Source organism: Ciona intestinalis, unplaced genomic scaffold (assembly GCF_000224145.3).
Source record: "Ciona intestinalis unplaced genomic scaffold, KH HT000068.2, whole genome shotgun sequence".
Classification (NCBI taxonomy): Eukaryota; Metazoa; Chordata; class Ascidiacea; order Phlebobranchia; family Cionidae; genus Ciona; species Ciona intestinalis.
The window spans coordinates 57,985-80,269 of NW_004190390.2; the positions used below are offsets into that span (position 1 = coordinate 57,985).

The 22,285-nt window shown below is 35.2% G+C and overlaps 4 protein-coding genes across 5 annotated transcripts; 3 read left to right on the plus strand and 1 right to left on the minus strand.

Annotated features, from left to right (window-relative positions):
• Positions 1-134: 134 nt before the first annotated feature.
• LOC100180092 (RNA polymerase II-associated protein 1-like) lies at positions 135-7,883 on the plus strand. 2 transcript variants are annotated; one of them, XM_002124584.5, is made up of 19 exons: positions 136-320; positions 519-708; positions 810-977; positions 1,328-1,488; positions 1,682-1,860; positions 2,118-2,276; positions 2,560-2,653; positions 2,967-3,216; positions 3,486-3,652; positions 4,024-4,173; positions 4,627-4,777; positions 5,042-5,184; positions 5,396-5,524; positions 5,793-5,912; positions 6,286-6,443; positions 6,770-6,902; positions 6,957-7,122; positions 7,236-7,397; positions 7,736-7,883. In XM_002124584.5, exons 1-19 carry the CDS (start codon positions 235-237, stop codon positions 7,847-7,849), a joined length of 2,880 nt encoding a protein of 959 aa, XP_002124620.1. In that variant the 5' UTR covers positions 136-234; the 3' UTR covers positions 7,850-7,883. The 2 variants fall into 2 exon arrangements, 1 of the variants encoding a protein (XP_002124620.1); XR_003396708.1 differs by lacking the exon at positions 6,770-6,902 and having other exon boundaries at positions 135-320; positions 7,736-7,859.
• A 15-nt stretch (positions 7,884-7,898) lies between these two features.
• zf(u1like)-10 (Zn-finger (U1-like)-10) lies at positions 7,899-9,024 on the minus strand. The gene has a single exon (XM_026838269.1). It carries the CDS (start codon positions 8,815-8,817, stop codon positions 8,230-8,232), a length of 588 nt encoding a protein of 195 aa, XP_026694070.1. The 5' UTR covers positions 8,818-9,024; the 3' UTR covers positions 7,899-8,229.
• Positions 9,025-11,525: 2,501 nt separating this feature from the next.
• On the plus strand, positions 11,526-16,061 carry LOC101242246 (gap junction alpha-8 protein). Its single transcript, XM_004227020.3, has 6 exons — positions 11,526-11,673; positions 12,371-12,476; positions 12,673-12,825; positions 13,200-13,800; positions 13,977-14,130; positions 14,533-16,061. The coding sequence occupies exons 1-6, from the start codon at positions 11,556-11,558 to the stop codon at positions 15,468-15,470; spliced, it is 2,070 nt and encodes a 689-aa protein (XP_004227068.2). The 5' UTR covers positions 11,526-11,555; the 3' UTR covers positions 15,471-16,061.
• A 412-nt stretch (positions 16,062-16,473) lies between these two features.
• LOC100184800 lies at positions 16,474-21,825 on the plus strand. Its single transcript, XM_018815349.2, has 6 exons — positions 16,474-17,890; positions 18,279-18,384; positions 18,713-18,865; positions 19,382-19,988; positions 20,295-20,445; positions 20,666-21,825. Exons 1-6 carry the CDS (start codon positions 17,773-17,775, stop codon positions 21,586-21,588), a joined length of 2,058 nt encoding a protein of 685 aa, XP_018670894.2. The 5' UTR covers positions 16,474-17,772; the 3' UTR covers positions 21,589-21,825.
• Positions 21,826-22,285: the final 460 nt, after the last annotated feature.

Below are 22,285 nucleotides of genomic sequence, written 5' to 3' on the forward strand. Positions count from 1 at the left end.
CAGTGGTCTATAAACGCTAAACGATCTAAATTTTCAGATAAAAGCAGAAATGATTAAACCCACAAGGTCAGTATAAGTAATTCTTGGTTGAGTTGTTTTAAATTGAAAGACAAAAATTAAATTAAACAAAACTGTTAATAAAATTAAAGCAATTTTCTAGAATCAAGGATACCTGTTGTTGTTGATGATGTCATTAATGATGATGTCACTAATCTGCACAAACAATACCCAAATATGGATGTATTGGAAAAAGATAAATTGCGCTGGATGGAAAATATCCCTCATAAAGTGGAAACAAAAACTCAAGGAAACGGACCAAGGTACTATTGATGCAACAATATTGTTATAAAAGTTGCAGCTTGGGCAAATCTGTGTGAAAAATATATTCGATAAATGAAAATATAAGCGTTATCAATATATATATTGTAAATTTTTGTAGATATTAGTTTGTAATGTTGGTCTGATATTTGAATATAATGGTGCTTACAATGTTTCATATTTCTATATTGTATTTGCAGGTTTGACTTTGAAGGGAGAATTATTGATGAAGATGTTTCAACCATTCCTCAACATGTTGGGCTTCACCACCATAAATCACAACCTCAACTACCAGGATATAATTTCAACGAATTATTTGAACTCGCTCGTAGCCAAGTCACTCAACAACGTGTGCTGTCAATCAAAGTGCTGGGGAGGATATTATACAAGGTAGGAACTTGACCGTGAGCATGAGGTGAATGAATATACCATGTATGTTTAAAATTGTTGTTTGTTGTTATTACTTTATATATTATAGCTTTGTTCCACAGGACAAACATGGCGAATACATAGCACAGGGATGTTCACCATTCACACCAACATTATTAGATGCTGGTTTACCATTTATATTAAGATGGTTCTTGGATGAACGTTCACAAAGTTCCATGCAAGCATCTATTGAAACTTTATGGTCCTTGTTAGCTCCTACATCAAGTGAAGTGAGTATAAGCTATACAGATATCTAATATATATCAGGCTTGTAACTTCTGTGTAGGAATAAATTTGTAGGAGAGCTTTGTACTATGCCTGGAGGTACAGTTTCTATGTACAGATGATTTATAAGAACACTTGGTTTGCGTTTCAAGTCGTTTTGAAGCAACTGTGTTTCGGCATATTTTGATTTAAAAACTGAATAAATTAAACTATTTAACAAACAATCAGGAATTTAAATTCTGGTTATGTTAATATACTAACTAGGCAAAGAGCATGAGGTATATGAGTACTTACTAAATTACCACAATTATTTAAAGTACCTGTTAATAAAATAATTTTAATTTCTTGTTTACAGAAAACTTACTCCAATGTAATGATGTCATGTTGTCGTGGTTACGAAACAAATTGTCTTCGATCAAATTTCGAGGTTCCAAAGAAGAGCGACACTGATTGTGATGTCATAAAACGTGATCTAATACTTGGATTTCTTCAAATGGATTTGTTGCCAAGATTAAGGTGGGTGGTTGTGCAAGTTTAATATGTTGTGCTTAAAATATTGGTTGCCGTGATGATGGCCAAAGGACTTAATCATAGGTTTCAAAATCCTCCTTAAAAATAATCACCCACAAAGTTACATACGTGGTAACTAGTAATAATACTTATAACACCACAAGGAGGATAAATTAGTTGCATTCATTTACTTATTCAGATATACCCTTGAGGTTTGTGCACCAGACACATCAACCATCAACAAATGCTTAGAATGCATTGAAAGGATTTCTCAACATTCTGCTCAATCGTCATTAAAAGTATTGGAATGTCCGAGACTTCTTCGGGTTATTGCTGAGAAATTTGTTTCAGTTGTTACTTGTAATACAACACAAGCAGGTTAGTATCCCCTTATTTGAATATTGTTTTAATAGAACACTGTATAATTTTTAAGAAATGATTTTCTACTATTAAAAGGAACTGGCATAGGTTTTACTAATTTATACGTTTTCAAATGATATGATTTTTTATCATTTTCGAAGTATCTAAGTACAAGTTTAACTAAGTGATAAACTTAAACCAATGTAATGAAATCATAGGAATACACAAATTATGGCAGAAGTATTTAATCATTTTCTATATGTTTTAATTAACAGATGATTTTGCTGTATCGTCAAGTGTTTGTGCCGTGCGATTGTTTCAAACCATCTGTCAATCAAGTTGGGAGAACGCTCATAAACTTGTGACGGAGAATGTTGAGATGGTTGAACTAATGCAATGGTTTGTGGTGGCTGTGGGGGGTGTGGGTTGTGAAGGTATGATGATAATGTGTGTTATGTTTATATGGTTTGTTTGATGTTTGTCTCTGTCTTGTACTGTTTGGTGTAGTAGCACAGTGGTTAGAGCCTGCCTCTTACCCAGAGGTTGCAGATTTGCTTTTATTGTGGGTGTATATATTGTTGGATAAGACCCTATGCTGGGACACCATGTAACCTAAGATTTAAGCCAGAGTTGGCCCATCAACTAGAAGGGGAAATAAATTTACATGCTTTGTTAACAGCTTATTTGTGTCCTGTTTGATACTTGGTTGATATTCAGGTTCAAAATCGTTGAATTTGTTGAAACTTGAAAGAGAGATGTGGAATTTATGGAGAATTGCTTCAACTTACGGGTTAATGTTGGATATATTTATGTAAGGATCATGTAAAAAATAGAAGATTATCAAAAAGGTTATCAGACTCATATGTTACTGGTCAAAGACCGTGCTTTTAATTCAGAGGATATGGGTTCAAGACTCAATGCTGCTGGTTTGAGAACACACGTCATCTTAGCTTTTATCTTGGTGTTGGGTGTCTATACAAACAAGCAGAGCCAAAGTGTATTGCATTCACCACATTATTCAATGATTTTCCCTAAGTTTGTCAACTATTAGTGTAATTGAATTAAAAAAATATCACCCAAGATTGTGCTATAAAATCAAATAACATGACGCGTATTATTCTCAGGAAATTTCCAGAAGTTCTAATGCAGCAGTTGCAAACTTGTATTCAAATAATTAACAACAAATCATCAAGCATTGATCAATTAAAATGGTGCCAAGGTGTTGTGTTGATGTTTGGTGCTGCTGTTACCAACCTACCTTCAATACATGGAAGAAACACATTGGGTTTGTTGAACAGATTCTTTCCTTTGATGAAAACTGTTGCAACGTCGGCTGTTTCTGTGGCGACTTCTATCCCAGACAACAATTTGAAGGTGAACATTTTGCTTGTTGTGTTTAACACACTGATGAGCAATCGAATAAATAAAACTCATTTATCCTTGCGTGGCGGGGCAGTGAAAGTCGTTTTTACATGGGTGTTTTGTTTCCTGCATGTGTGGCCGCTTATGAGTTAAGTATGTAACCTACTTATCGTCACGTGGTAGGGTAATAACAGTTGTAACATGGTTATTATACAGCTTGTGTTCGCCATGAATGTGATTTTTTGGCATATAAAATATTTGTTTATTTATTTTTATTCCAGAATGTCATGAGGCACCATGGCATTGTTGCATCATCATTGGCTTTGTTATCCGACTGGTTGAAATATTTCAATGAAAATTCTGAAATCTCAAGCGAAATCAAGAATGAAATTGTTCCAAATATTATTTTACCTTTGCGAAGAATTGTGTTGCGTGAATATCAAACTTGGTAAGTTCTCTGTTACTTTAAGTGTAAATAAAGTAGGAACACAGTAGATATGCTTCTACAGTCAGTTGTGTTCAATGCTGTTCCACCAACAAAAACATCACATATCCAGGTAGGTCCAGCAGTATATTCCATAAATCTTGTGTTGATGGAGAAATGTATCTTTTATATAGTTGGCAGTTCAGTTAATTTATACTACATTGTGGGTTCAGTAACCCTATTTTTGTTTGTCCTTTTCCTCAAGTGGTTCTTACCCGTACCCTGATTTTTTAAGACTGTTGTTTTAACTAGTTTTGTTGCTAATTCTATTGTTGTTGCCTTTCTTTTTCATGAAACCCTGTCTTCATTTTTTTACTTGAAACATTTTATTTCAGTTACAAACCACCAGAAACCTCACCAACAATAGAAATCTCATCTCTTCCAAATCTTGGGCTTAATTTCAGGAACGAAGAATATTTGTTGAAATTTATTTCTTCTCATAATTTATTGGAATCTTATATGAAAGTGGTTTATGATGTCACAAGGTATGTGAAATGTACTCTTATTTAATTTTTTACTAAAGTTAGTGATGTTATATATCGTCATAATGGTATTATGGAATGCTTTTACTATTGTAAGCGTATATGTTCTTGGGCTTAAAATTTGTCCTATTTAAAATTTATCCAAACTTTGTCCAAATTTGTCCAACTTGGGCTAAAAATTGTCCAATTTTTAACCTCCTTAACCACAATTCCTCCAAACCAGCGGTCACTAATACATTGTCCAAATTTTCTTACATAAAAAAACAAACACACAAAAAAACAAATTTGTTTTTTTTTACATAAAAAAACAAACACCCACAGAGTTGCATTAGTGGTAAGCTGGCAAGTGTATCATGTATAAAACAGAACATCTGTGTTATATTGACTGTTATTTTCTGGCATGCAAGGATAAAGAAGTTTTATTTAATTAATAAATTAAACACTTTCATATTTCAGACTAACGGGTCCATGTGAATCAATTGTTGAATTGATGTTGAATTTAGTTGACGTTGATTTGAATAAAATAAACCAACATTTTCAACCCTGCATCTACTTTCGGATATTACCGCGGATATTTTATTGGATCATTAAAAGTTGTCTCTTATTGGTAAGATTTGTGTTGGACGAAGTATATTGCATTTGCTACATAAATCAATGAGGTTCTCTATCTATGGGTGTAACTGTATTTTAACCATATTTTGTACAAAAAGAAGTAATAATGCCAACATTCTATTTATTAACTTTTGTACGGCATGGTATATAAGTTGTTAACATTCATTAAATAAACTGGTAATGACTTGGTATATTAATATATATTACTATATTGGGAAATATTTTGTATTTAAAAACTGATCAATTAATATTTCTTTAGCTGCCACATCATCGACAGCTGGGGATGAAATATTTATCCATTCATAAGATTTCTATGTTTGCATTCAATTCATTATTTCCTGGGGATGAATATTACGCAAGAGATCTACTTCTTCATGCTTTATTCAATCCAACACTGATTAGGTATTAATACACCTTATGCTTACTGTCGGGTTATAACATGGGGGTCTTTCTATACGCCAGACACACATGGTGTGTCCATACACCTCATGCTTACTGTCGGGTTAAAAAGTTGGTGTCTTCTTATACACCAGCCACATATCATGTCATGTCATTCTAACTGTCAATAACAACATGTCAAAAAGTTTTAAGACTTATTTTTAATACATCACAGTGATATGAAAGTTCTTTTGAGTGAAACATTCAGTGAAAGCCAAATCCTGACTATGATGTCATCAATACATCACACTTACGTTTCTTCCCTCACAATTGATCCAAAATCTCTTGCCCAATCCAAAGCGTGGTAAGTTGCATTTTAGTTTAACTTGTTAATTCTTTAATACTACAATAATATATATATTATATAAGTCACCCTGTGATAATAAACAGAGAAGACAAATGATTGCTCAACTTTATTCATATGTGCATATCAACTTATGATACTAACTTTTAAGCATTTACAAATAAAAAAACTAACTCATACATTATAACGAGCACAACATTTGATTCATAAATGTATAAGAACCGTTTAAATTATGATAAAATAATATTTAACTTGATATTTTCCCCAGGTGTTGTCAAAATACAAAGGAAATAAAATCATTATTTTTACCTTACGATTTATCAACTATCCTACCTGTTGACTGGCCATTTATACCTTTGCTGCAATTTTATGACCTAGCTATCAGAAGGTAAGCTAACAATATGTATTAATTGTTATGGTTACAATGATAATTTGAAGTATAATAGTTATGTCATGGTTACAATGATAATTTGAAGTATAATAGTTACATTCCACCATTTTATGTGTATGTAATACATCTTATGTTTAGCATATCTTCTTATACTTTCGTATAAGATGTAACCTGTGTCTTCTAAAGTACTGGCATAACTTTCTTACGTATTTCTCAAATAAAAAAATGATATAATATAGTATTACAGGGAATATATTTTCCATTTATTTATTTTTACAAAATTGTCTGTTCAAACACTTTATTCTTAAAATCTAATATACAGTTTTATTGTTATAATATTTTAAATAATGTTGTTTTTCTTTAACTACAGAAGTGATGAAGAGAATGCGTTGAATGCTCCCATTGTTCTTTCATCAATCATTGATTGTCTACGATTTATTTATTTCCTTGAGAAGTTAAGGCCAGATGGAAGTTGTAAGATATCGGTGACATGCAAAATTACACGACTTATGTGTGTATTTATGTCAGGTTAGTTACGTGGTGATGTATGATTGGTGAATTTAAAAGTTAACAATACTAGTAATACCTTACTGATATTTTCTTCACAATTAAAATTAACTTTCGATTAAAAAATAAATTAGTTCATGTTTCCTATGCAGCCTGTTTATTCCATTATATGTAGGTTTTATCGGAAGCTAGTCTGAAGGTTATTTTTACCCCATAGTGTGTCTTGAATAACTGCAATCTATTGGTTGTTTTAAATAAATTAAATTTCACCACTGTATTATTTTAAAGAGATAAATAATATTCATGTATGTTCATGCAAATACTAACTATGATGCAACAATTTATAGGGAATGATATATTCCTTGACGATCATGTTCAGAAGTTGCTTCACAAGTTGTTGGTTTTATTTTTGGACGGCAAATCAAAATCTCAACTCAATTTTAACAAACCAATTCCAGGAATTACTTCATTTTATGATTTGTAAGAAACTAGAGATAGGTGGAAATAATTTTTTTAACTTTTTAAATATTTTAGTTACGTTTCTCTTCTTGAACAATTTGATGCGGTTTCGTTTGGAAGTAAAATATTTTCTATGTTCCTCCTACTACCACTAGTGGGAGATTGCGACGTGGAGTTGAAGTTGGCGTTGTGGTCGCAACATACGGAAGTTGTGAGTTCAATACATGTCGATATAGATGAGGTGGGCGGTGTGTTAAGTGATTTATTTCGAAACAAAAACATTTAAAACTTGTTTATGACAAAATAGACTGCCTGTCCGCCCATAAAAGATATAATGTTTAACTCAATCTACAGCTTCCAGTTGCCGAAGATTTGTACTTTTCACCGATTGAAACCAACCCACAAGTTTTAATGTCGTATTTACAAGCATTGGTGCATGGTAAATGTCAGCCTGTTCGAACACCATTCATGTATCGGCTTGCTATTCACCACCTTTCATCTTACCTGGCTATGGAGGTGGGATAATTTAAAATACAAAACTAAGACATTCATTCTGAACAATTTTTTGATCAAGTTCTTAACATGTCATTTTTAATATATATTGTGTAACATTATTATAAACATAATGTTATTTTAAAGTCAAGAAAAATATGAGTCTTGTGGGTTAGATGTTATGTAGTAAAGTAATTTGTGATCAGCATCAAACAACTAATCTAAAGCTTCAATATTTTAAATTGTTATGTATATTTTTCATGTAAGTTAAACTGTGGGCGTTCTTAATGTATAAGGTTGGTGCGTTTGTTATCAATAAGATGCACTCGTCTTTCAAAGAAAAAAAACAAACTCTTTTACAGGAAGAAACAAAAGCAAGGCATGAGATCCTGAAGAAAGTGAGTTTACTTCCAACATCTAAGATGAAACATGCCATCCTTCATAATGTTGATAGTGAGACCAAAACAATTTCATAAAAAACAGCGTCGTTTAATAAACGTACCAATCTAACTAAGTTTGTTTGTCTGTGAAAGAAAATATGTTTGGGTTTGAAATTATTTCACAATTGCGTGAACACAAGAACAGTCTAAAACGAAATTAGATGCATGAAGCTTGGGTATTACTTAGGTATTAAACTAAAATGAATTCACTTGATAAACAAATTCACAACAAAAACAGTTTCCCTACTTGGATAGGTGTAACATTGACATCATATAAAATAGCTTTCTATTCACCATATATTAACAATCACAGTCAAAGTATATTGCATGGCCTAGAAATAGGTTCCCTATGTTTCGTGGGTGTCTTTCTATTGTAGCGATAATTGTTCACAATTCAAGAAACGTTCTAGTTATATTTACATCCTCCCATAAAGTTGAGCAACTTCTACTTCTTCTCTATGTGCTTTACTCACCATGTGGCTGTTGTATGGGTGTGGTCCATTAAATGATTTGTTGCACACATCACAGTGCCATTGAATGTCACTTTTCCCTTGGTTTTCTTTATATGCGGACACATATTTCTTAGGTGCAACATGTGTAGGCACAACTTTTGTATTTATTTCTACAGTTTTCTTATTTTCTAACCATGGCAATGATGCCACTTTTGTTTCCATTTTCATTAAGTAACTTTTCGGACTATATCCTTCTTCTCCTGCCTTGTTCCTCACAAGCCACCAGTGCGGTTGTTCTTTATGCTCGCTTAACAAAAACAGCTCCTCACTTTGTCTGATGGACAACTCTTTAAACCCTGCAGGTGAATTTGGGTTTGCTTTGTAATTGTATTTAGCCATTAACTTTGAAAGAGTTGAATTTTTTTCCATAAAACCGTTTGAATTATTTGACTTTTGTTCAACAGGGTTGGTTTTTTGTTCGAATGGCTTCATCTCTTTACTTTGGGATTCAAATTTACTCAACCAACCTCGACCACGTCCACGACCGGCCATTTTGTTCAAGTTTTCTGCAAAAGATAAAACTAACGATCGTTCAAAAAATAGGCCTTATAAAATAAACATTTCTGGGGGGTTTTAGACTATAAAATGATTTTAAAACTTCCCGTTTTATATTTTTGTATTAAATACTCGATGGATAAACAATTAATATAAGATTAATACAGATTTTGCAACACAAAAATACGACCCAATGCAACAAGGCGAACCAATTTTCCCAAATACGATAAAAGTTTGCAGAAAATTATTTAAATTTGACCCAAAGGTGGTGCTGTTTTAGATTAATCAAACCTGGGGACTTAATTATTCCTCTATGTCAAACAACTTATTTTAAAACGCATGGAATCATAAATTAACATTACTACCTCTCCTCTGATGAGTTGAAAAGACATAACACGTAGATATCATTACTTCAAACCTGATTAAAAAATTTCAGGGTTTTCACGTGTAAACGATAACGTTAAACTCGGGTTTCACCCTGTAAGAGTGTGTTATTAACACTCTACGTAAATTAAGTGTTCATGGACCGTAAGCTTGCCTAGTTTAATGAAATCAATGAAATAAAGGCAACAAAAACACTTTTATTTTCCACCAACAAGCCAATGGACACTCGTAAACGTCACCTTCAAGGTCCCAAACCACCATGAACAGTACATGGACACAATACATCGCATAATTTATTGTCTTCCTCTAATATTCCCTACATGAATATTGATTGTTGCAATTTAAGCTTTAAAGGAAGTTCATTAAAAATATCGACGAGATTTAACCTTATTTAACACGTTGTTACCGCGAACAACATATCCGTTTTCAACCGTATGGATACTATCCCATCTTACCCCACAGCAGTACTATATAGAATTGTATGACACCAATAAACCAAATAAATCTAACTTATATTGAATATCAACAATAGCCTGGTTATGAATTTCCTATACTATTATGGATATGTCCATATTCGGTTTCCTATAATCTAACAATCATAAGATTACCGAAACAATGTTTCTATTCTTCCGGGCACGCTCTGTTGGTTTTGTTTGTTTATTATTTATGAAGCTAAAGGTATAACTCCAATTCACCAGCATATTGCCAGCACATGGAGAGTGTTTTTGTACAATGCTGTTGTATGAACGGAAACGAGTTGTTGATACGGTTGATTGGAAATCTCAAGCAATTATCGACACACCGGGCGTATGTTGGATTTATAACAGTTGGTCAAACGCAATCAGTCAGTTCTAGCGAATGAGTTTTAGAATACATAGTCAGGTGTAAGTATATAGGCTGTCATGTAAAGAGAAAGTTGCGACTGTTTGGTGATAGTAAATACTAAGAAGTTCACTTCCAAGCTTTATCATCTGCGAGGTACGGTTCGATAAAAGTCTATTAATGTTGTTGGGTTCGAATGCGCATTAATAATTTATCGACACATCGAAGAACGAAGGATGTTAGTCGCACGAACGCTGTATACGAAAGCGTCCCTAAATAGGAGTAAGTAACATAGTGCGATCATGCCATATTAGCCGAACTGCATATGCAACGCAAAACATTTGAGTAGAAGCTTTTGAACTGAAATATTTATAACCAACGTTCGTACTTGGCCGAAAAAAAATCAGTTACTGTGAATGAGAAAATCAATTTGCTTTTTACGTTCAGTCTCCCTAAAAATGAAGTTAATTATGCGCCGTATATAACTGGGTGGAAATTAAGGGCACTCAGAACAAGCATTATAGAGTAAAATTGCGCCGTTTAGTCCACGAGAAAGACCGTAAAAAGACCAACGGTTTCTGTAAGACAGTTGGATAGTGTTATTATGTTACCTGTTAGTGTTATACGAATGTACAGTAGGCAAATATGTTTGAAAACTAAACTACCGTTTATAATATTAAGAGGCGATACATGTGGGTTTTATATTAAGTTGTGTTTGACAGTGTCATGTCGGTCCAGGCGTTTATTGCATTTTGTACGTCAAGTTATAAAGATCGATATAACACTAAGTTCAACCATACTTCCGTTAGTTTAACTTTGAAATATATCTGTAAGTCAGAGGGTTTAAATTATCAAGTCAAATATAATAGATTATATACAATTACTATACAATGGCAATTACGTTGAACGAGGGTGATCGTAGCCAGGGCAGTATTTCAGCTTTTAAATTATGCATGAGTAAGCATAATACAAGGTAGACAGGATTAACGTCTATATTGTATTAGAATGTAGAATCATTGAATTAGTTTCGACAAATACTTCAGGGATCAAAATTGATTTCTGTTTTTTTTTGTTTCTTTTGGACCATGGTTTATTACACGGGGCACTTATAAATCATTCCTTGCAAGTACAGCTTCGAAAGATACAGAATAGCAATATGCATTATACGTCGATTAGCGGTCATTAATGATTGTCTTTGACGGCAAATACCAGAGGTCGATATGACGAGGGTCGCCAAAGCCTCGTGCTTATAGTTCTGGCGAAAGCATTCGAAAACCCATCTTCATATGAAAACGACGCTGGTATCTGTAATTACAATAAGTGTTCTCTCTCACGGTCAAAGTGAGGATTTCGATCTCAATGTGTTTCGATCGCTTCAGGACTGAAAAAAATCCATTTTCAAATCTAATATAGGGAAACAGATAAAATGTTGCTAAGGTTACGAATGATGTCTTATCTTTCAGTTCAAAGACAGGTTTATTAAAACTGCATATACACAGAAAGTTGGAGTGTAAGAAAAGTAGGGTAAAATGTCTTGGCATTTCTTGGAACGGTGGGTCGAGAAGGCCAACCAACATTCTACATTAGTAGGCAAGTTCTGGATTACATTTCTTATCGTTTGTCGGATGGTGATCGTTGCTTCTGTTGGTGAGTTGAATACGGTGTAGATGGTTACGACATTTATCATGAAATAGTTGGGTGGGGAAGATGGGACACCTTTTTATACTATTTTCTCCAGTAGCTTGGTAGTATAAAAAATCCTTTAAAGAATTATAAAACTGTATCCTCATAGCTTCCATAAACCGTTTTTAATTGTTTAAAACACGATAGGAATATTTTGATATTTTGTACTAAAGGTGTTTCATTTGCCCCATCCTACTATATGTTGAAACATACACGTTGGTAACATAAGTTCTTCCCAGCTGTTTAGTTTTTTTTTAACGTGGCGGTATAGTGTTGGGCTTGGTACAACTACTACATGAAGGTCTGATGATTTGTAGGCAACATGTTATTTTCAGATCAACGTATAGGGTGTCCTAACCTAAAATAACATGCACAGATTGTAACCTTTAATATAATTACGACTGTCAGGGTAAAATAAACATATTTAGTGCAAATTATTAGACGCATAAACAAAGTACGTATCCTTCTACCACTATATTGTCAGCAGGATGTTAAATTATATAGCCTTTATCATTCACTACGTCGCTGACAACATCCTTAAATCCGGATCAGACATTTCGATTTTGGAGTTTTCGAAACCTTAACGTTGATTAGAACGAATATATTTCAACCTTTTATTTTATTGCAAAGGATTAGTTGTGACAATAATCTGCTTATACAGGTGATCGGGTGTACAACGATGAACAAAGTGAATTTAAATGCAACACACTTCAACCTGGGTGTACGAATGTATGTTTCAACAGATTCTCACCGATATCCCATTTACGGTATACATCAATTGTTTATATTGTAATATAATTACCGACTTGGTTAACAGCAGCATTTAGAGCGCTCGCCTTGTAAATAGAATGCATTTGGTTTAAGAACGGTGCTGTGGTATTTATTGTGTGTCATATCCAAATGGGCCTACCGTATACTATTAAATACAAAACAGATGGTATAAATGATTTTTTAACTCTATAGATTTTGGAGTTTTCAAATATTGTTCGTGGCAACTCCTTCCGTAATGTTCGTTGTTTATTCTGCTCATAAATCCAAGCTGAAAAAAACGTCAAGTAAGAAAGCGAGAATTTCAAACGATGAGGACGATGATAAAAGTGAAAAGCACGTATCTGGGTAAGAAGTCATCATGTAGCTATGTATAATTATTCCGACACAAATTGTTCAAGGGTATAATTAGTGCCCAGTAAGAGAAATTACAGTCGTGATCTATAAAAGTTATAACGAATGGTTTGAACGGCCGAGTTTTGTTCCGATATCGAATAACTATCAACGTTCGTCATCAACTGTAATTACGCTCAATATATAGGTTTACTTGCGAGTCCTTTTGGTGATCAATATATAAGTATATAATTTAAAAATTCCAAATGAATATGTGTTTGCTTAAACTTGAGCTCGTACGGTACAAAGTAAATGCGACGTAAATTATCCTAATGTAGTTTAGAAGTTCTTTCAATCGAAGAGCTTTAATTATTTAACATGTCTTACAGTCAAAAGAACGAAAATATTGACGCCTCAATAAGCCAGCTCCAATCTGGAAGCAAAAAGATGAAACAATTCGAGGTCGATTTTCCTGTTAAACGACCTAGCATTGAAAAGAAAGGGAAAGCACGAGGCAGCTCACGCAATAAAAACAGAAACAGCAGCAGATCTTATCCGCGAGATGGAGACAAAGATCCTCAGGCATTTCCTAGAAGTACAATGATTCGTCTTGGTAAACAATTGAGCGATAGTGAGAGAACAAAGAGCTGGGAGGAGGAAACAACGCATCGTCACCAGAAGAGATATTCACGAAACTCTCGACGTGGTATAAGCAGCAGCAATACAAGTGGTGTTGGTACATTTGATTATCGTTCAAAACGTGGGAACGATACAAGAAATCAGAACAACAACAATAATTCAAACGGAACACCAACATTTGCTTGGCGACAACCGACACAGAACACACAGAATCAACAAAACAATGAACCTGGTCCACAAGTACCGACGGCACCAACGGTGGATGAAGGGCGGCCTGCACAACCAACTAAACGAGGTTTGACTGACCTTATTATGTGGGTGCCTTCAAATTGCGATGATGAATATCATCAGGTAAGCTATAATCTTGTTTTCTCTTCCCAGATAAAAAATAGACTCAACACTCAGATAAAAGAGCCTAAACCTATTATTGTTACCTGTATCTTTACGCTAACTTTTAGTGATTCAAATTGCTCCTTTCTAAGTTACCGCGGTTCTTATAGTTAATGTTAACATTGCGTAACTTACAGAACGGTGCAAACATCAACGCTGAAAATGCTTTCACCGATACAGAAGCACTTCACAATAATGGTCAACCAACGGCAGAGAATATATCAGCATACAAACATTATGTGAACGAATACTCCGGTCATATTTTTCCTTCGGCACCCCCGCAATATCCAGGTAGATAACGTTTACAACGACCGTTAGGTGTATTGGTACACCATGTGTGTCTCTATAAGAAGACACCCACGTTATAGCCCAACCTAAGAGTAAACTTGGGGTGTATGAATGCAACATGTGTGTCTTGTCCAACGTCTAGTGTATGTGTATAAAAAGGGGGACGTAATGTGATAACTTGACAGTGAGAATGATTATTTGTATAAAAACCATGTTTGTCTCGTGTACGATTTCAGAGATTCTGTCACTTAGGCCATACGTGACATTTTGAAAAAATACACCGCATTAATGCACAAGGTGCTGTATGAATAAGCATGTGTGTCCGATGTATACCAAGATACCTATGCCGAATTACGACAATGAGTATGGAGTATATAAATAATTGTTGGTAAAACTATTTTCCAGGTATCGCTTTTGATTCAAACTCGAAACCATGGATCAGTGCATCGCGTGTTTCATTGGCAATGGACACGATTCCACTTAAGAATGAAAAGTCAAAGAAAGTAAGCGATTTTCGTGACGAAAAGTTTAAGCCAACCAATCCTTTGGCAATGAAGGCTCATATACCAGCATTTGCGCAACACTTTCGTTGGTATTTAGCCAATGTGTTTGTTCGTCTTTGCATCGAAGTTGGTTTCCTCGTTTTGCAAGTTCTTCTCTTCGGATTTCACGTTCCTGAATTGTACAAATGTGAACGCCGGCCGTGTCCCAACACCGTCGATTGCTTTATATCTCGACCAATGGAGAAGACGATCTTCTTATGGTTCATGTTTCTATACAGCTGCATATGTGTAGCACTCAATCTAGTAGAGTTTGTTTATCTGGTATACGCCTATATAAAGAAGCAAGCACAGAAACGGGTGTCGTCTTCTAAGAGTAAAAAAGAGGTTTCACTTCATCCTAATAAAGATAGTGGACTCAGTCGGAATGGATACAACGGTTTACGAGGAGGGTGGATGAAACACGACATCGATCCTGTTGAACTTGATCTTGCTGAATATCAATTTAGGCAAATGAATGACGACACTTCTTCTATCGGAAGTAGGCCTCCAAATATCGGGTGGGGTGGGAGGTACACTGGACGCCAAGTTCCTCAACGTAAAGTTATTGTCAGCGGTTCGAATGCTTTCACTGGTTCTGCACGGGATGCAAGCAGAGGTGACACTTCTACAAGAGATATGATGGCGTTTGAGCTCGATTCCGATGACGAACGAGACATGATTGAAATGGAGATAGAAAGAATAGAACAAGACGAAATGGATTTCCAACAAGATAATGATGCAAATCCTGAAGATGGTTTGGATGGGAACGACCAAGTAGATGCAGGGGATAATTGCATTTAACGCAACAACGTCATCTATGTTCATTTAGTATATTCACGTGTGTTTCAATGTAGACGTAGTACAGATATCTAGGCACGTAAAGTTATTCATTTGTATGCATAGATCGCAACTAAAGCCTTCAGTATAGATGCTGCTAGTTTTTCGTAATTACGAAAAGTTCTTTGCTTGACTTCAATCAACCAAAGACTTGGTGTAAATCTCCCTCGACTATAATAAGACCTTGCCCACTCGTAACTGTCGTTAAGATTGGTTTATTACACGAGGTCAAACCTCCACCTGCCATAGGAAACTTGCACGAGCATGATACATCGCATCTTTTATTGTCCCGTACACTATTCACTGCATAAGATATTGATTGTTGCAATTTAAGTTTCAAAAGAAGACTTAATCAAAATATCGACTAGATTTGACCTCCTGTAACACGTTGTTGCCAAAGGCTGTTATGATGGACGTATGCAAGCGAACAAATGACAACAAATAAAACCGATAAAGCACAACAAGTGTTTAAATCAGTACTGAACAAAAAGTTGTATTTAAAATTTCGTACCCCAGCCAACAATTATGAAAAATACATGCGACGATGTTTCTTTTTTCAAGAGTCATAATCTGTTGATTTGGTTTCTTTATAATTTAAGAAGTTGAACCAATTTTGAAACTTAGCCTTAATATGAAACAATTGGAAGATTCAGATAGACGTCTTAATTAATTACCCAACCACTACAAATTTCGAGAAATTCTTTAAAATCGGCCACACTTTATGAATGAATTGGAAGTTTAGCTTACAAAGTATGTACCGAGCATGTTGGGTAATTACTGTATGGTGTTGCTAAGTATAATGGCATTCACTTGCAAGCCTCATCATCTGCGAGGTACGGTTCGATAAAAGTCTATTAATGTTGTTGGGTTCGAATGCGCATTAATAATTTATCGACACATCAAAGAACGAAGGATGTTAGTCGCACGAACGCTGTATACGAAAGCGTCGCTAAATAGGAGTAAGTAACATAGTGCGATCATGTCTGATTAGCTTAGCTACATCTGCCACGCAAAACATCCGGGTAAAAACCTTTGAACTGAAATATTTATAACCAACGTTCGTGCTTGAGTCTAACTCTATAAGAAATTAAAGAAACGTAAAATCAATTACCGTGAATGAGAAAATCAATTTAACTTTTTCTTTCAGTCCCCCTAAAAATGAAGTTAATTATGCGCCGTACAACCAGGTGCAAATTAAGGGCACATATTCGAAGAAGGATTGTATGGTAAAATTTCGTGATTGAAAAGAGGAGAAAAGTGGTAAAACAGAACAAGAGGTTTCCGCTGAAACTTAAAAAGCTTTTTGAAGATAGGTTAGTAACCGTTAGGTAGGACCAAAGTTAGTATAGACCAAGACGTTGGGTAGGACAGGATCTTATGATTGATGTTGTTTAAAGGTTATAACTGAATAAACGACTAAAACAGCAGGGGGGTCAGAGTAGAGGTGGCATTTGAAAATATCACTTCGTGAAAGAGCTTCATTTCTTTGGGTTTACCCAAGTTAAATGTGATACAAAGTTGTTATGATCGTGAATTAGTTAAATGACCTTTGCCTAATACATGTCTGTGAAATCTAGATCGTTTGGATAACTAAACTTCCATTACATTACAACGGATAACATACAATTACTACACAATGACAATTACGTTAAATAGGTCTGATCTAACTCAAGGCAGTACCGGGGCTATTAAATTATGTATGAGCAAGCATAATACACGGTGGACAGGATTAACGTCTTTATTGTATTAGAATGTAGAATCATTGAATTATATATTCGACTGATTTATCTAGGATTTTAATCAAAATTGATTTCAGGTTTGCTTTTTCGGTAATTTTGACCAACTATTTAGTCCACAACGCAGTTCTAAATCATTTATTCTAGCAGCAAGTACAGCTCGTAAAGATACAGCATAACAATATGCATTATACGTAGATTAGCGGTCATTGATGATTGTCTTTGATGGTAAATGCCCCGTAGGTCGATATAACTGGGTTGGCAAAGGCGTGATTTTAATTATGTCAAAAGCAATTCTTTTATCTTCATATGAAAGCGACGTTGATGTTTGTAATCACAATGAGTGTTCTCTCTCACGTTCAAAGTGAAGCTTCCGAACTAAATGCGTTTCAATCAATTTAAGAATGATCCTAAACCTTCAACATATATATAAGAATGCATAGGAGGTATTATGAATAAAACGATCTATACTCACAAGGCGGTAGGAACACACAGCTTTAGCGTAAGGTTGTCGAGACGAGTAGGGTAAAATGTCTTGGCATTTCTTGGAACGGTGGGTCGAGAAGGCCAACCAACATTCTACATTAGTGGGCAAGTTCTGGATTACATTTCTTATCGTTTGTCGGATGGTGATCGTTGCTTCTGTCGGTGAGTTGAATACGGTGTGGATGGTTACGACATTTATCTTAATAATATGTGTTGTATGTTGAACATATGGACTAATATACTGTAACGTAATGTTTAACACTTGGCGTCAACTATAGCAAAATATACACGTGTCCGTGTAAAACCGCTCCTCCAATGCCTTCGTCTGTAATAATTAGAGATCCGTCATGCTTAGATGTTTTCCTATATTGCTTTGTTATGTTTTTTAACTCATAAGTGATTTTAAGTGATTACATAAATACTAAACCGCATCCTTACTACTCCCATAAACCACTGTTAATTGTTTAAAACACTTATTGCAAAGGATTGGCTGTGAAAATAAATTTTATTTTATTGCAAAGGATTGGCTGTGAAAATAATCCGCTTACAGGTGATCGGGTGTACAACGATGAACAAAGTGAATTTAAATGCAATACTCAACAACCTGGGTGTACGAACGTATGTTTCAACAGTTTTTCACCGATATCCCATTTACGGTACGCCATCCTTAATGTTTGTACCACCCATTAAGTAATCCTACAAAATATCCTAAATTTAATTCATCTCTTCTAATCCGAAAATGAAGAAAAAATAATTTAAACAAAAATGAGAATGGAATAAAAAGCATAGGAACATTTAAAACGTGCTAAGATTAAAACTTACTAATAAAAAGAGTATCGATTCAAAGGGGGGGGGCTTCTGAACCGAACATACTGTAAACTCGCATTGATTTGGAATTAATTAATAATTTAAAGCAAATCAGGATGTAACGGGAAAAAATATGTTTAAAACGCCTTGTTTTTAAATGTATTCGAAACTTGACAGATTTTGGAGTTTTCAAATATTGTTCGTGGCAACTCCTTCCGTAATGTTCGTTGTTTATTCTGCTCATAAAACGAAGCTGAAAAAAACGTCAAGTAAGAAAGCGAGAATTTCAAACGATGAGGACGATGATAAAAGTGAAAAGCACGTATCTGGGTAAGATGTCATCATGTAAAACATGTAACATTCTTTAGTGCTTGGTGTACGGTAGCTTGTAGTTGCTTTTACATATAAGAACATATATTGTATATAATACCTGATGTGTTCTCCTGTTAACATTCTGACGTACGTTGTTGGAAATTGTGAAGAAAATCAAGGTTTCGTTTTAAATCCATTGGGAGAAATTAAGTTCGTGATATATCAATGACTATATAAATGAATGGATTGGGCAACTGACATTTAGCTTTGTTCCGATATCGATTAACTTTCAACATAACTAATTCATAATAGACTCGACAATTATAGACGAAGCTCCATATTTTATTGTATTTATTGTATTTATACTGCTTCTACAACAACTATCTGCTTCAAACTGTTGTTTTACAATGGTACTATGTTGCAAATTTTTTGTTAATGCAGTTGTAACAACTTCTGTACAATTTTAAAACTAGTAGAGGTGTGTCTCATGGACGATGTGTATAGCTCGATTTAATTTTTCAACTTGTCCTACAGTCAAAAGAATGAAAATATCGACGGCTCAATAAGTCAACTTCATTCTGGAAACAAAAACATGAAACAGTTTGAGCCTGACTTGCCCGTAAAGGAATCTAGCAAAGAAAAGATTAGTTTCGGCAACAGAATACGTGGAAACCTGCGCAAAGAAAGAAACAACAGTAAATGGTATCCGCGAGATGGCGACAAAGATCCACAAGCATTTCCTAGAAGTACAATGATTCGTCTTGGTAAACAATTGAGCGACAGTGAGAGAACAAAGAGCTGGGAGGAGGAAACAACGCATCGTCCCCAGAAGAGATATTCACGAAACTCTCGACGTGGTATAAGCAGCAGCAATACAAGCGGTGTTGGTACATTTGATTATCGTTCAAAACGTGGGAACGATACAAGAAATCAGAACAACAACAATAATTTAAACGGAACACCAACGTTTGCTTGGCGACAACCGACACAGAACACACAGAATCAACAAAACAATGAACCTGGTCCACAAGTAGCGACGGCACCAACGATTGATGAAGGGCGGCCTGCACAACCAACTAAACGAGGTTTGACTGACCTCATTATGTGGGTGCCTTCAAATTGCGATGATGAATATCAACAGGTAAGCTATATTTTGGTTCTATAACTTTCATGGAGATGGTCTAAATCTAGAATCGCTTTATTTCTGCGCACCGAGCTAAGTTAATGACATACCAGCACAAGAGTATTATGTTTCGATGTGTAGGCTATGTGTGTATAGAAGTTAATTACGACCATGTCGTTATACTAATGACTCAAATATTAGAACTTAAAGCTTTGGTCGTGATTGTTAAATCTTTGAGTTGACATTAGGATGTTAGTGTTTTAATTTGTATTTTAAAATTACAGTTCCAACAGTTGGTTTAACTAGTTATTACGTTCCTTACAGAATGATGGAAACATCAGCGCTGAAAATGCTTTCACTGAGACAGAAGCACTTCACAACAATGGTCAACCAACGGCAGAGAATATACCATACAAACATTATGTGAACGAATACTCCGGTCATATTTTTCCTTCGGCACCCCCGCAATATCCAGGTAAATAGTAGAGTAATTTTATTCGACGTTACTTTAAATTTTAGTATATCAGAAGACACCCATGTGTTTCTGGTATATAAAAAGACAACCATGTTTCACACTACAACGAACGTGAGGTGTATGAATATGCCATGCGTGTCTGATGCCTCAAAATACATTTATTGTGCTTGTAGTGTAGAATAAACAATTACAACGGCTGTTAATACAAACTATACTCCAGGTATCGCTTTTGATTCAAACTCGAAACCATGGATCAGTGCATCGCGTGTTTCATTGGCCATGGACACGATTCCACTTAAGAATGAAAAGTCAAAGAAAGTAAGCGATTTTCGTGACGAAAAGTTCAAGCCAACCAATCCTCTGGCAATGAAGGCTCATATACCAGCATTTGCGCAACACTTTCGTTGGTATTTAGCCAATGTGTTTGTTCGTCTTTGCATCGAGGTTGGTTTTCTCGTTTTGCAAGTTCTTCTCTTTGGATTTTACGTTCCTGAAATGTACAAATGTGAACGCCGGCCGTGTCCCAACACCGTCGATTGCTTTATATCTCGACCAATGGAGAAGACGATCTTCTTATGGTTTATGTTTCTATACAGCTGCATATGTGTAGCACTCAATCTAGTAGAGTTCGTTTATCTGGTATACGCCTATATAAAGAAGCGAGCACAGAAGCGACTGTCGTCTAGACCCAAGAAGGACGTTCCGTTCTATCCTACCAAGGGCAACAAGTTTGGTCGAAACGGATTAAGAGGGGAATGGAAACAAGACATTGACCCTTTAGAACTTGATCTTGCTGAATATCAATTTAGACAAATGCACGACGAAACTTCTTCAATGGGAAGTAGGCCAGCTAATGGTGGTTGGGGCGGATGGTACACTGGACGCCAAGTCCCACAACGCAAAGTTTTTGTCAGCGGTTCGAATGCTTTCACTGGTTCTGCACGGGATGCAAGCAGGGGTGATATTTCTACAAGAGATATGATGGCGTTTGAGCTCGACTCTGATGACGAACGCGACATGATTGAAATGGAAATAGAAAGAATAGAACAAGACGAGCTAGATTTCCAACAAGATATCGATACTGGAGCTGATGTTGGCATGGAAGTGAATGACCAAGGTGATGTCGGGGTTAATTGCATTTGATGCAACTCTTGTAAGATGAAGTGTAGATAAGTTCCAGTCTAGACATTTTTGTAAATTTGATTCGTTTGATACTTTTCGAAAGAGCAAAACAAATAAGTGTTATTGTCTTTTATGTTCGTCCTATCTTTGTCCATAAACAATTTATTTTATATTTTTAGTTTTTTGATATTGTGTAATCTAAAGAATGTAAACTGAGTGTCGTGGTTGTATTAAGTCTCAGTAAACGTAACTGCTTTGTCATTGGAGTGTGACTGTAATATCTGGCTGGGATAATAATGGCCGGGGTTGCGTTTATCTATCTTCTGTCAAAAAACGTGGAACAAGTTTAACGAGAATGACAATAACCTGAACAAGTCGACGTGGAAAGTCTTGTTTGTATGCCATTATCTTTGTATACGCCAAATATACAAGCGCGTTTGAACAACACGCGTGACCAAAGCGAGTCGGCGACGGTAAGAGAACTTCTAATGCGATTTCGGAAGCGTGAAGCAAATACATGTTGCAACGGTGACGTGTGCAAGGTAATAGCACTGTTGCTCATAGCTTATTATCGTGAAGTTGTATTGGGCGTGGCGCACTTCGAGTTTGCATATTTATGTTGACGTGTTTACATCGTAAAAATAGAAAATATGATTTCAGAATTTTGCTCAGAGGCAATTATTTAGGGTGTTGACACTTACAAGGAAATGTCAAGTGA

Excerpts from the sequence above, each read along its gene's own strand:
- LOC101242246 (XM_004227020.3), top strand. The coding sequence starts at position 11,556 with ATGTCTTGGCATTTCTTGGAACGGTGGGTCGAGAAGGCCAACCAACAT. Across the intron at positions 13,801-13,976 it reads GCGATGATGAATATCATCAG|AACGGTGCAAACATCAACGC; the intron begins GTAAGCTATAAT and ends CGTAACTTACAG. Across the intron at positions 14,131-14,532 it reads GGCACCCCCGCAATATCCAG|GTATCGCTTTTGATTCAAAC; the intron begins GTAGATAACGTT and ends ACTATTTTCCAG.
- LOC100184800 (XM_018815349.2), top strand. The coding sequence starts at position 17,773 with ATGTCTTGGCATTTCTTGGAACGGTGGGTCGAGAAGGCCAACCAACAT. Across the intron at positions 17,891-18,278 it reads GGTGATCGTTGCTTCTGTCG|GTGATCGGGTGTACAACGAT; the intron begins GTGAGTTGAATA and ends ATCCGCTTACAG. Across the intron at positions 20,446-20,665 it reads GGCACCCCCGCAATATCCAG|GTATCGCTTTTGATTCAAAC; the intron begins GTAAATAGTAGA and ends ACTATACTCCAG.
- LOC100180092 (XM_002124584.5), top strand. The coding sequence starts at position 235 with ATGGATGTATTGGAAAAAGATAAATTGCGCTGGATGGAAAATATCCCT. Across the intron at positions 4,174-4,626 it reads GTGGTTTATGATGTCACAAG|ACTAACGGGTCCATGTGAAT; the intron begins GTATGTGAAATG and ends TTCATATTTCAG. Across the intron at positions 7,123-7,235 it reads TACATGTCGATATAGATGAG|CTTCCAGTTGCCGAAGATTT; the intron begins GTGGGCGGTGTG and ends CTCAATCTACAG.